General features: G+C 35.4%; 1 protein-coding gene across 1 annotated transcript; it reads left to right on the top strand.

Moving 5' to 3' along the window:
- Nucleotides 1–339: 339 nt before the first annotated feature.
- LOC112056949 (gametocyte-specific factor 1) lies at nt 340–13205 on the top strand. The gene is made up of 4 exons (XM_024097435.2): nt 340–571; nt 6591–6766; nt 7693–7821; nt 9368–13205. Exons 2-4 carry the CDS (start codon nt 6593–6595, stop codon nt 9503–9505), a joined length of 441 nt encoding a protein of 146 aa, XP_023953203.2. The 5' UTR covers nt 340–571; nt 6591–6592; the 3' UTR covers nt 9506–13205.
- Nucleotides 13206–14641: the final 1436 nt, after the last annotated feature.

Below are 14641 nucleotides of genomic sequence, written 5' to 3'. Positions count from 1 at the left end.
ACCTAGCGACTTATAACGACATATGTATAATACTTTATTCTATAACAACCGCTCTAAAGGCAACTGGCGGCAATTTTCATCGAATAAAAAAAATTGTTAAATGTATTCATTGTCAACATGTATGATTTCAAAAAATCTGAATCTTCAGATAAAGAGGTAATATTTTGTCTGTATTAAATATAGACTTTTGAAACATATTACAGCATATTATTTCTAAATAATTATGAATTTATATTTTTTAGGGGGACAATTCAATAATTAAGGCGATTTTAGGGGTTTTCGACACAAACTTTAGGGATAAATATTTTGGAGAGATGGTTACACTGTTATTGATCTGTGTCAAAGAGTAGAATATGTGATCTGTGTATTTTGCGTGATTTTGCGTGAAACTGCGAAGTGCGAGAAAAATTGAAAATACTCGTTTTCGTTTTCGATTCGTGGTGGACTTACGCGTGTTTTTTGGTAGCTAAAACTAGCATTGAGTTGCACAGTATTCGCTTTAAGTTTTTGTGAAAACCTTATAAAATATAAATATATTTTCTACCTACATCACGAAACTTGAAATTTGCAGGTATGTTTTCAGTCATATTAATTTTCTTAACAATTTAAAAATACCACATAAACTCAAACGTGTAATATTTAACTAGTATTAGTCTATTTTAGTGGAAAAATATAATCTAACGATAAAAACATTCTTTTTCCTGAGCTTCATTTCATTGTAAAGAATTCTGTAAAAGGTACTTAATACGTCAAAATGAAAGATCGATAAATTGAACAATGATAATTCCGCTATTCTCCTGAATTTTCGGTTAAGAGCAAAAAACTTCATTGCATAAAGAAGTTTATTGCTATAAACAGATAATTTTTATTATTAGCAACTAAATTTGACGAAAACGTTCAAACCGTACACAAAATTTATGCTTTATATAGTCCACAACTTTAGGCTTTTTACACAACAATATCACTCCTCAAAAAGGTTCTTTTAGGCGACACTTTTCGTTTCGATTCACATACATTTTATTTTTAATAATAAGTTTTACGGCTCTGGGTTCTAGCCCTTTTGAGCCCAGATTCACATACAATTAATTAATTATCTTGGACTAATTATAGAAGGACCTGCCTCGCAAGACGTTACCTCTCTGTCAATCAATCAACGATCTAACGCGTGTATACTTATATCGTATCGATGTTTCATTGTTGTAATCGTTTTCGTCGACTGAAAAAACTCCCTAATCATTCCGGTTTGTGTAGTAAGTAGTTCAATGGCATGAAAAATGGTCAACAACTTCTAATTCACTAAAAGATGACGTGACGTTCGATTTCAGTTTCACCTGATGGAAAGCGATGATGCAATCTAAGATTTTTTTTTTATTGTTTACAAGTTAGCCCTTGACTACAATCTCACCTGATGGTAAGTGATGATGTAGTCTTAGATGGAAGCGGGCTGACTTGTAAGGAGGAGGATGAAAATCCACACCCCTTTCGGTTACGGCATCGTACCGAAATGCTAAATCGCTCGGCGGTACGTCTTTGCCGGTAGGGTGGTAACTAGCCAGGGCCGAAGCCTTCCACCAGCCAGACCTGGTCCAATTAAGAAAACCTCAATCAGCCCAGTCGGGAATCCAACCCAGGACCTCCTTCTTGTAAATCCACCGCGCATACCATTGCGCCACGGAGGTCATCAAAAACATAATTATAATAAATAATAAATTTGTAATAAAAACAATATCTAAAAGAAAAATAGATACTATTCTTCTAACGAACGAACAAACAGCAAAACATCGATTCATTAATTTAATATTCTGTGTACAGATTATATTATTCTTGTTAAATATTTTATTATTTATTTTTGTTAAATATTATCGATGACTGAGTTTACCTCGGACCCTTCAAAAAACGACAGACAATTTTGTTGCTGCATTTGGGTGCGATCCATTTCCATTTCTAATTCGTCTATGTTAAATATATAGAGTTTGCACAAAAACAATACAAACGACATAAAAAGAACCCAAGCAGACATGAGTCACAAACCATTATGAAAAATAAAGATATTGAGTTTTATGGGTATTAAATGTGCATTTATAAAATTAAATTATAACTTTAATTATTTTATAAATGTCGTATTTTCATATCAAAAGAAGAAAGAAGTTGTAATTAAAACGATGATTTCTTTTATTTTAATGTGAATTTAACCTTTCATTTATTGCAGAATTACCATATACTATGATAATTTTTTTGATTTTGTATTAATAAGTGAAAGAAGATTTGACATTTGACAGTTCACACTTCACAGCACAGAACACTACTTTATTTGCTGTCTATGACTAATACTCCTACTTATATATCAGTATTCGTTAATGATTCGTTAACTAAATCCAGTCTGTCGTGCATATTTTCTTCCCTTGTAATTTTTGTTATTTCGTTTTGTTCTCGTTTCGTTGTTATTGTTAATTATAGTGTATTTGTTGTTTGTTTACTGTTTTTACCCGACTGCAAGAAGGGTTATGTTTTCGCGCGTATCTTGTATGTATGTATGTAATATTCTTTATTACCTCATATCTTCCAAACCGTTGAACGGATTTACGTAATTCAGATAACGTTAGATTTGTTTTAATAACCCAAGTGTTCTTAGATAGGTGAAATTAGAAAAAAAAAACCAACAAGACGACTGTGAGACGCTATAGAATCGGGGTGAAGTTTTTTTTTTGTGAATATTGCAACATGCGAATCAAATTCAAGGGATTTTTGTGAGAATTTCAAAATAGTATATCATGGCCATGTTAAAAAAACTACAATTAGGAAAACGTTATTTATTAATTCTAATATTAATTAAGTCTATACATAATACGCGAGGCGGACGACTATAAGGTGCGAGGTTTATTAAGTGTAGTTATAAAACACCTAAAATAGACTAAAAGAAATATATTGATTATAAAAATCGGACAAGTGCGAGTCGGATTCGGCCACCGAGGGTTGCGTAGATTTTTTGAATATTTACTTAATTTCGGTTGGACTTAGGTATACATTATCGTACTTTGTAACAAACGTAACCAATATATCCGAAATTCACCATCTATCGTAACTAAAAAGTGTGAAATAAATTAATTAATTAAACAAATATAAAACCCCGGCATAAATGATATAAAAATTGATCAAACTAAAGTCGGGACCTAATAAAAAATGTAGACGAAAATCATTCTATTCAATATAATAGGTCCCGACTGTTTTCTAATTGTTTTCTACACTTCTGGACTTAGCTTTCTTTTCTTTTCAGTTTTTTTATCATTTATGCAGTCGGGTTTTTTATCAGTTTAATTAATTAATTTTATTTAGTTTAGTACGAAAATTAGTGAACCGGAGCCTGGTACTAGCCGGAGCAGTTATTCCGCGTTGCTATTGTTTCCGTCACCAAAAAAGAAACGTACGAATCAATCACCCTTATCGTCCTCCGAGAAAACCGTTTTGATTAATGTATTTAAATATGTCGAGGAAACCTTATGCTTGCTTCTACATAATAAAGAAACAAAACTATAAGAGTTCTTTATTGCCTACGGAACCCTTAATATAAGTGAAGCATTATCTGTTTGATAAATAACAGAATATATTATATAGGAATATAGAATTAAAAAAATATTTGTTTATCACAGGAAGTTTTATTTCATGATAATATTCGTAAATAATGATAAAATGTTGAGAACCCCTGAGTCAGCTGTTTTTGTTTGTTTACATAGTTTAAAATACCTACTCAATTTGACTATAGGTACTACTACGCTCAGAATAATTTATTCGCAGGTACCTAGGAAATGGATATGATGAATACATCATCATCCATACTTGAGAATTTTCTTAATTCTCTGCGTGTGTGAAGTCTGCCGATCCACATTGGGCCAGCGTGGTAGACTATTGGCCTAACCTCTTCATTCTGAGAGGAGACTCGAGCTCAGCAGTGAGCCGAATATGGGTTGATAATGATGATGATATATTTATGTATATATAGTTTTTACACTTCCTGTACACAGAACTCTGCATTGTAGAATATTTAAATATTACTTATCATTATTATCATATCAGCCGATGTTCGTCCACTACAGGACATTTGTAAGCACTTCCAAACATCACGATCCTGACCTGTAGCCAGCGAATGACTTGCTTGATGTTGTCAGTCCACCTGGTGGGGGGTCGACCAACACTGCGCTTTCTAGTGTGGGGTCGCCATTAGGTATTATTATGCTCAGTTATTGAGTGACTATGTTCGACTCAGTTTTGACACACTTTTATTTCTTCTTTCACCTCGCATATTTCCATTACATGGGATCTGCTTTCCCAATCAATTGACTCCACTTCATAATTCAAAATTCATTTATTTCAAGTAGGCTCAGTTTACAAGCACTTTTGACACGTCAGTTGACTATTTGTAAAGATTCTACCACCGGTTCGGAAGGCAGGTTCTGCTGAGAAGATACCGGCAGGAAACTCAACAGTTGCTCTTTTGAAAAAGTCATACAGTATTATAATTTACAATTGATAACAATTACAATTTCTTATAGTTTTACTTCCTGTGTAAAGGAACCCTGAACTTCCACTTCCAACGCTGGTATGCGTCTTCATCAGAGAGTCCCAGTTCTTTTAGATCCTTTTGGGCCATAGTCAGCCATATTCGGAGGTCTACCCCTACCTCTTTTTGACACACTTTTACCATATTCTTTTTTCCTGGACTCTGTCACCACCTTTTTACTGAAGTATCATGTTTAATAGCATAAAATCATTGATCTTTACAATGTTTGACCTTGGGATTTGTTTGTGTTGAGTACCAGTTAGTTTTATTGTTTATATATAACTTCTGAGAAGTAATGGCGGTTTGTTAATACTAAGAAAAGTGTAATATAATATATCTACAGACATCAATCTCATTGTTTGATTGTTTATTTTTTGTTGACTGCCTCCTTTGTCCATTCCTTACTTTATATGCATCTAAGAGCACTTACTGCTAATCTACAATCGGATAAGTCCTCATGCTGTGCTGCTGGCAGGACATCCAGTCAAACTTGTGTGTTGGTCTCTGTAGTGTTTGCACACACTCAGGTTGGTTGATCACTCAGGTTATCTTATCCAGTTGGTTGAACGCTGTATCTACTTCAATTCAATTCAAATTTTGATTTTATGGCTTGCTGCTGTACCAACTGGGTACAATTTACTTCGCTAATGTCGCGTGGGTAAGGAAGACACACTTTTAAAGGTTGATCGGTGTAAGCTGGGAATCAAGAATTGATTATTAATCAGCTTAATTTTGACACTATAAATAGCGGATTTTTTTTTTTTTTTGTTAGTGTGGATGTTAGTCACATTTCTGAAAGAACACAAAATTAATATTGTTAACACATATAATATTTACAGCTTAATGTTATTACATTGAATATATTTACATATAATTTATCTACTTAGTACCTCGTGGTACGTACTGCTGTAGCATCAAAGTGCAAATAACTCCCCCTCTTGTCCGAGGCTTGTATTTATAGACTCATCTATTGACAGTCTAGGCTGTTGACATATACTAGTCACAATGTGCATGATGGTTTTACTTCAAGCAAAAATCCAAAGACCACCAACACTGTATTTTTTATTCTTTACAAGTTTGGCCTTGACTTCATTCTCATATGATGGTAAGTGATGATGCAATCTAAGATGGAAGTGGGCTATCTTGTCAAATGTAGGATGAAAATGCACATCCTTTATCGGTTCCTACACATCCTACTGGAACTCTAAATTGCTTGGCGGTACGTCTTTGTTGGTAACTGGCCACGGCCGAAACTTAGCACCAGCCAGACCTGGACTAATTAAGAAATACTCAATTGGCCCAGCTGGGGATCTGACCCAGGTCCTCCATATTGTAAATCCACCGCACATTCTGCCACAGAGGCCGTCATCAACACTATTATGTTTAAATATTACGATTTATTTTTTAGATAATGTTTATTAAGAAAAACATGGTAGTTGTAATGTGTAATTAATCAACAAAAGTCAAAAGTCAAAATTCATTTATTTCAAATAGGCTTAGTTTACAAGCTCTTTCGAAACATCAGGTAATAATATTAAACTTAAGATAATGGTGATAATAATTATTTGAAAACTTAAAATTAAAGTTACGAGGGTTCCAAACGCGCCTTGGTCCGAGAAGAGCCCACAACAAACTCAGCCAGGTTTATCCTTTTTTAGTTTATCACCATTTAACAATAGGTATATAAGTAGCCTGTCATGTAATACATTTCATTTCCAAGCAATTTTGTCATTTACGTAATCATTGACACTATAATACGACTTTTCTATAAGCTTACGTTTAATAAAAACTTTGAACTTATTGAGAGACAACTACCTACTTAATTCACTCACTACCTACCTACTTAAAGAGCAGTGATAGCCCAGTGGATATGACCTCTGCCTTCGATTTTGGATGGTGTGGGTTCAAATCTGGTCCGGGGCATGCACTATAACCTTTTAGTACGACATTGTGGCTTTTAATTAAGCAACAGTAAAACAAACATCTGGTTAGTAATCAGCTATTAAGAAAACTCACCCTGTTATCTTGTTTCCAGCAATGGCCGACCCAGACCCGCTGGATCTTCTGACCTGTCCGTTCAACATGTCTCACCAGGTAGCAAGGTACAGGATGCCGAAGCACATACAGAAGTGTGGTAAACAGAACCGCACCACCAAGAAGGTGACATGTCCGTTCGACTCCACACACATCTTGGATGAAGCCGAACTTGATGTAAGTTTCTCTATGGTTTCTGGCAATGTTGTGATAGGGATGATGATTGATGACCAGGGTAAATATATTGATTTTTATGATACATTCGGGTAAATTAGGTCAATGGTAAGTGATGATGCAGTCTAAGATGGAAGCGGGCTTGTTAGGAGGAGAATGAAAATCTACACCTGTTTCGGTTTCTACACGGCATCGTACCGGAACGCTAAATCGCTTGGCGGTACGTTTTTGTCGGTAGGGTGGTAACTAGCCACGGCCGAAGCCTCCCACCAGCCAGACCTGGACAAATTAAGAAAATCTCAATCTGCCCAGCCGGGGATCGAACCCAGGACCTCCGTCTTGTAAATCCACCGCGCTTACCACTGTACCACGGAGACGGCAAAAAGATATTTGTAATTTTGTTTAATTGCCCATACAAATCTAACGATTAGCGAGCCAACGACGTCACTAATTCGTGCCATTTTGTATGGAGCATTTTTTTAGGGATCCGCGGCAGCGCCGCAAATCTGACCCTTTAAATCCCTGTAGCTCCGAAAGTAATGATCGCAGATACCCTGTTACTTTTACAAAATTGCTTACGCTTGCTTGCTTGCAAACGAATATCTGAGCATTCCATGGATTCACCGTGCGGGTGCCGGGTCCATCGCGTGGTAGAGAGAAAAAAACCAAGCAGAGTCCCGAACTTTTGACTACAGTATGTAGGGTTAAGGAATTCCTTGACGATCGATCAATACTCCCCTTCTCTGCTCGTGTTATTCTCCCTACCTATCCAAATTAAAGATCCCATTAGAGCAGCTTTGAATACTCATTCTAACATTGACCTTATTTACCCGAATGTATCATAAAATCAATATTTTCAAACCTATTCATCATCCGCATTGTGCATCTGACGTAACAGATCTATAGTATACAATGATCATTGGTGACAGCACCACGTGTCGCACTGCAAGGCGCGCCACAAGATGGACTACCACACGTTCTGCGCGGACAAGGACACGAGGCCAGTGGTGCCGGTGCAGCCGCCGCCAGAGGTGCACTGCGAGGAGAACTGGGAGAATGTGAGTAGTCTTCGTATTCAACAACACACACACTTATACAAACCCACCACCACACAGAGACGAATATCTTAGCATTCCATGGATTCACCGTGCGGGTGCCGGGTCCATCGCGTGGTAGAGAGAAACACCAAGCAAAGTCCCGGACTTGTAACTACAGGATGTAGGGTTAAGGAATTCCTTGTCGATCGATCAATACTCCCCGTTCTCTGCTCGTGTTGTTCTCCCTGCCACCACATTTGGTAAGATCCTATTAGAGCAGCTTTGGATACTCGTTCTAATACAGAACTAGCTGCACCTCTAGAGAGGCCAAGGTCTTTAAGCAAGTTATAGAGAGATTTTGCTGGTAATCCTCTCGCACCTACTTCTACGGCGTACAGACTAACTACATAGCCACTTTTAGTTAGGTCATAATATTTATTCACTTTTAAACATATTCACATAATATATTGTAATTATTTTGAATTATATAAACTTAGCATTAACTTACCACCTAACTTAACTTTACTACCTAACTTAACTTGTTTGTCACACACTTCATAAACTGTTATATCCTTGTTTCACTACTGTGGAAGAAAGTGATTACCACAATACAGGGAATCCTAGTGTGGAAATCACAGACTTATGCAAATTATTTTTATGTGTACTAGTCTCAGACCAACTATTCTATAGGACCTGCCTCGCTATACGTTTATTTTGTGTCAAAGTATATGATCAACGATCTAATGCAATTATAAAAACTGTCTCTATAGAATCGATGTTAAATAGTTGTAATCGTGTTCGTCGGTTAAAGAGCTCCGTAAAAATACCTTTTTGTGTAGTTGAATAATGTAAAAAACGGGCAAAAACTTATAGTTTAGTAAAAGATATATACCAAATCTAAGCACGTTTTTCTTAGAAAATGACAGAAAATTTCGTTAGTGAATATGGTTCCGATACTGGTCCTTCTATAATTGGTCTGAGGTACTAGTGAATCAATAAATATTATTATTAATATATATTCGTTTATTAACCGATTTCAAAAATATTTTAATATTTAATAATAAATTAAAATTTTATATTATGTTTTTTATGATTTATGAACAAATTTTTAAAACTGTAACTCTAAAAATGAAGGACTTTCCATACAAACTTTCAACCCCTATTTCACCCTCTTCTCATTTTATTTTCGCAATAAAAAGTATTCTATAACCTTCCCCGTATTATGGTCTTAAACCGTGCCAAGTTGCATTTGAATTCATTCAGTAGTTTCAGCGTGATGCACGAATAACAAAAAAAAACAAACAGACAGACAAAAAGTCGAAAAAAAAATATTTTTAGCTTCAGTATCATTTATATAATGCCCCCCAATAAAAATTTTCAAAATATTTTCACTGTATATAATGTACAGAATTCGTATTATAAGTATAGATTCTAGATGGCGCTAGTAGTACTCTATGCCACGGTAACGTTTGTTGTTACAAATGGTATAAGTAAAATCTCAAATTATGAATAAATGTATAGAATTCGACTGTTTACTTTCCTTGATTGGTTGTTTTCTTCCTTGTAGGAGACTACGACGTCATACGTCCCAGACCCTTCACGAATGGCCCCCAGCATCATATTGAAGGTCCACGGTGCCACCCCGTCGGAGAGAAGGAAAGCTAGGATGGAAGGTATCCAAGTGTACAGACCCCCTACCGAATAATTATATATATGTGTATAAAAATATACTTCTCATCAAAAAAATCGACACAGTGGTATGGAATGATTTACAAAACGGAAGTCCTGGGTTCGATCCCCGGCTGGGCCGATTGAGATTTTCTTAATTGGTCCAGGCTGGTGGGAGGTGAAAAGGTAACAGACAGACAGACAGACTTTTCATTAATAATATTAGTATGGATTCTTTATCCCAAGTACCAGGATCATATAACTTGTAAGAGTAACTTGAATGACAACCTTATTAATATTACGACCCTATCGGCAAGTATTGCCTAGCGATTTAGCGTTCCGGTACGATGTCGTGTAGAAACCGAAAGGGGTGTGAATTTTCATCCTACCCCTAACAAGTTAGCCCGCTTCCATCTTAGATTGCATCATCACTTACCATCAGGTGAGATTGTAATCAAGGGCTAACTTGTAGAGAATAAAAAAAAAATTAAAAATCGGTTTACAAATGATGGAACTATCGAAAATATAAAAAAAAAATAAAAAAAGGACTGTTTCGAATTTTTTGACGTGAAGTATATATGCAGAAGAATTTGTTTATTAAAGGTTATAAATTGCAAATTACATATTCCTTTTTCTGTTACAAAATTGTAATTCATTATTTTCTTTAATTCCTAATAGTAGAGGAGCCGGGGATGCTAAATTTGTAGTTACTAAAGCGTCATTGGGACCGATTACATTTGGTAGATTAAATTATAGGGAGATTACTTTATTTACTCTTTTAGCGGTGGAAAAAAAACTACAGACTAATTACTTTCGATAAAAGCATTAATTACTTTGACTTACTGAAATTGTCTGAAAATTCTAGCGATTATCTAAGAGATTATTTTGTTAAAAATAAGTAAACAATGAATTGCGCTCGTAATTCGAGATCTAATATATAAGGGTTTTATTTTGAAACTTTGTGACCCTCTCATTCCATTACATTACGCTAAAATCGTTAGATTTTTGAAATTTACACCTTTTAGTAATTAAGCTTTTAAATTGTAATTAAGCTTAAATTAACTAACCTTATCTGACGTGCTGGTTGAGTATTTTTGTAGATAGTTTTTGTTTTTTTTTATTGCCCTAAACCCACCAATATTATGAGCTCATACTTGGTAGAGATGGGAGAGCCGTGATAGCCCAGTGGATATGACCTCTGCCTCCGATTCCGGAGGGTGTGGGTTCGAATCCGGCCCGGGGCATGCACCTCCAACTTTTCAGTTGTGTGCATTTTAAGATATTAAATATCACGTGTCTCAAACGGTGAAGGAAAACATCGTGAGAAAACCTGTATACCAGAGAATTTTCTCAGTTCTCTGCGTGTGTGAAGTCTGCCAATCCGCATTGGGCCAGCGTGGTGGACTATTGGCCTAACCCCTTCTGAGAGGAGACTCGAGCTCAAAAGTGATAATGATGATGATGATGACTTGGTGGTACTCAACAACGTGCAAGGTTCCCTTATGTTCATCTGCCGCGCTCGAGTAACTGCAAAAATCGCCTCGTCGGCTCCCCTACTATAAATAATGGGGTGTAGATTCGATCCCGGCCCCGTTGGTCTATTGTCGTACCCACTCCTGTAGCTTGGCAAAGTCGTTCGTAACACTCCCGATGGGCCGCGCACGACTTCACACCTGCGCAGTCCTTCTCCCACGTCGCCCGCATATCATGGGAGTGTCATCAAAGACCTTGCCAAGATATAATACATTCTTTCCCGAAATGTTGGATTTAGACATGAAAACAGTTTTAATTTTCAATTAAATTTACCTTGAAATGTTTTTTTTTTATTTATTATCACATAGACATTGTTTTTGCTAAATCCCCTTTCGATGACAAATTAAACTAAAAATTTTTTTTAAAATAAACCTAAATTGTCTTTGAAAATTGTTGTTTTTTTTCCTTTAGGATAAAAAATTTTTACTTACACCTACATTATATAAAAAAAAAACTGTTTATGTAAGTCAAAAAATAGTGATTATGAAAATTTCAATTTTAATTCAATTAATTAAGTCAATTTACTTATCGAAACGCTATTAAAAATTTTCGTCTCCATTTACTTTGAATAGATTTTTTTTTTATTACATAGACATCATTTTCCTAATCACTTTTTCAAAGACAATAAAAAAAATATGTATATGAGGTCTTTCAAATGGTTGAATTTAAAAAAAAAACCCAAATTGAGAAGGTTTTTATTTATGGAAATTTATCTATAGTTAAGAAATGTGATTATAAAAAATCGACTCGACAGGTCAAATAGTTTTCGATTTTATTATAAAACGTTTTGAAATGTTTCTTTTTATTTAATTTTTGCATAGACATTATTTTTGTAATCACTTTTCCAATGATTTCCATTATAATAAACATAAAATAACTAAATTAATAGGTCTGATTTTTTTTTTAAAATTTAGTTTAAGGACTTTTTAAAAGGTGATAGCACACATATGAAGGAAAAGCTACCATCAGTATAAGGCGTAATATCATTTTACTAGCTGACGCCGCGCGGTTTCACCCGCGTGGTTCCCGTTCCCGTATGAATACGGGGATAATATATAGCCTATAGCCTTCCTCGATAAATGGACTATCTAACACTGAAAGAATTTTTCAAATCGGACCAGTAGTTCCTGAGATAAGCGCGTTCAAACAAACAAACTCTTCAGCTTTATAATATTAGTATAGATTTTAGAAGACAAAAATGTATTAACTTACAACAAGTTACCCGGTAAAGCTTCGCTTTGACTCATTCCCTACCCCTATTCTACTCCCACCCAAGAACTACCCTACCCTACCCCTAAACTTTGGGTATGTTATTAAAATTCAAATTGCCTCTTAAGTATTAATATGAATCGTTAAGGGAGTATAGAACGTTTTTTTTTTAGATTTTTAAATTTTTCTCTCCGTTTAACCGATTTAAAAAAGGAGGATATTCTCAATTTGGCGCGTATGTTATTTTTTTTTAATGTTTGTTTTACCTCTTAATTTCGTAATTTATAAACCAATTTTGAAAATTCTTTTTATGTTTGACAGAGTATACTTTCAGATTGGTCCCATTTTATTTCCATGAAAATCGGTTTAGTAATTTTGTGTTAAGATCGAAATAACTGAAATACTTCTTTGAAGTCGTTTCCATCGCTTCCATCCATCCATCCATTGCAGTGTTGCCAATAAGTAGTATCATGCACTAGCGGAATTTAGTTTTTCACAAATCCCTCGGGAACCATGGATTTTTCCGGGATAAAAAGTAGTCTATGTGTTAATCCAGGCTATAATATATCTCAATACCAAATTTCAGCTAATTCGGTTCAGTAGTCGAGGCGTGAAAGAGTAACAAACATTCATATCATCAAAATCTTCAGTTTTCGCAAATCTCGGGAAACCATGGATTTTTCGGGATAAAAAGTAGCCTATGTGTTAATCCACAGTAAAATCTATTTCCATTCCAATTTTCAGCTAAATAGCGGCGTTATAGAGTAACAAACATCCAAACATCCATACAAACTTTCGCGTTTATAATATTAGTAGGATACGGTCCCGATTTCGTCCCGATTTGTGTGCTATTACCCTTATGAAGTCGTAATAAATGGTTTTTTTTTTAATTTCTTTAACTCCTAGATACAGAAATGTTCTGTTTAAGTCTAAAGTATAACAAATGTTAACCATTTAAGTTAAGTTTTGTTTAATAAATGTGCTAATTTCTGTAATAGTTGTTTTTATTAACCCGACTGCAAAAAGTGTTATGTTTTTCGCGCGTATCTTGTATGTATGTATGTATGTAAGTGATGTATGACCTCTGCCTCCGATTCCGGAGGGTGTGGGTTCGAATACGGTCCGGGGCACGCACCTCCAACTTTTCAGTTGTGTGCATTTTAAGAAATTAAATATCACGTGTCTCAAACGGTGAAGGAAAACATCGTGAGGAAACCTGCATACCTGAGAATTTTCTTGATTCTCTGCGTGTGTGAAGATCCGCATTGGGCCAGCGTGGTGGACTATTGGCCTAACTCCTCTCATTCTGAGAGGAGACTCGAGCTCAGCAGTGAGCCGAATATGGGTTGATAATGATTATGTAATATTTTTTATCACCTCATATCTTCCAAACCGCTGAACTGATTTACGTAATTAAGATATCGTTAGATTTGTCTCAATAACCCAAATGTTCTTAGATAAGTTCGTTTTAGCGTTCCGGTACGATTTCGTGTAGAAACCGAAAGGGGTGTGGATTGTCATCCTACTCCTAACAAGTTAGCCCGCTTCCATCTTAGACTGCATCATCACTTACCATCAGGTGAGATTGTAGTCAAGGGCTAACATGTAAAGAAAAAAAAAGGCATTTAAGTGTAGTTTTTACACTTCATAAACACACAACTCGACATTGTACAATATTTAGGTATTATTATTTTTACTTTTGTTTTTTTATTAAACCTCCGTTTTGATGCACCCTATCTAATAGAGCCTCAAGCGGCTGAACCAATTTTAATGGAACTTTCACTGTGTTCCGTACTGGAACACAATAAAAATAAAGTATCATCTATAACCAACCTTGAGGAAGTTTCAAATGTCATTATTTTTTATAATTCTTATATGACTAATTGCTGTGGTCACGACCTATAGTAAAGGAAGCGTTCCATTTAAACAATATATTCAGTTACCCGCAACCAGCCGAGCGGCTATCAACGCATTCCCGTTAAAATAACCATATCGCGATAAAAGGACATACTATTCCTAATCTTCGTTGTGCTATCAACTTATCTATTGTGAGGTGACATATTGTGAAGAAAACCAACATATCAGCGACCTACTTCTGTCGAGAAGACGACGGACCAGGCCTGGCTCCACGGGACACTCCACTCGATTCAGGTTAGTGTCTGCAGCAAAGTCTTTTACGGAACACACTGGAATATAGAGGAGGATATTGAGCAACTTCATTTTGAAAAAAATTGAAAAAATTCATAGATTTCGCAGAATTTATGAAACTATGTACCTACATATTTCATGCTAAATATGAAATATATTTCCAAAATAACTATCAGGGGGTGATTAGTGATCGATACTGATGCCAAAAATGCAATCAGTAAAATTTTCGTCTGTATGTTCGTTATAGAAACAAAAACTACTCGACGGATTTTAACGAAACTTG

The sequence above is a fragment of the Bicyclus anynana genome, chromosome 27 (assembly GCF_947172395.1).
Source record: "Bicyclus anynana chromosome 27, ilBicAnyn1.1, whole genome shotgun sequence".
Taxonomy (NCBI): Eukaryota; Metazoa; Arthropoda; class Insecta; order Lepidoptera; family Nymphalidae; genus Bicyclus; species Bicyclus anynana.
Note: the sequence above shows the minus strand (reverse complement) of the source record. Positions and strands in the feature narration are given on the sequence as shown.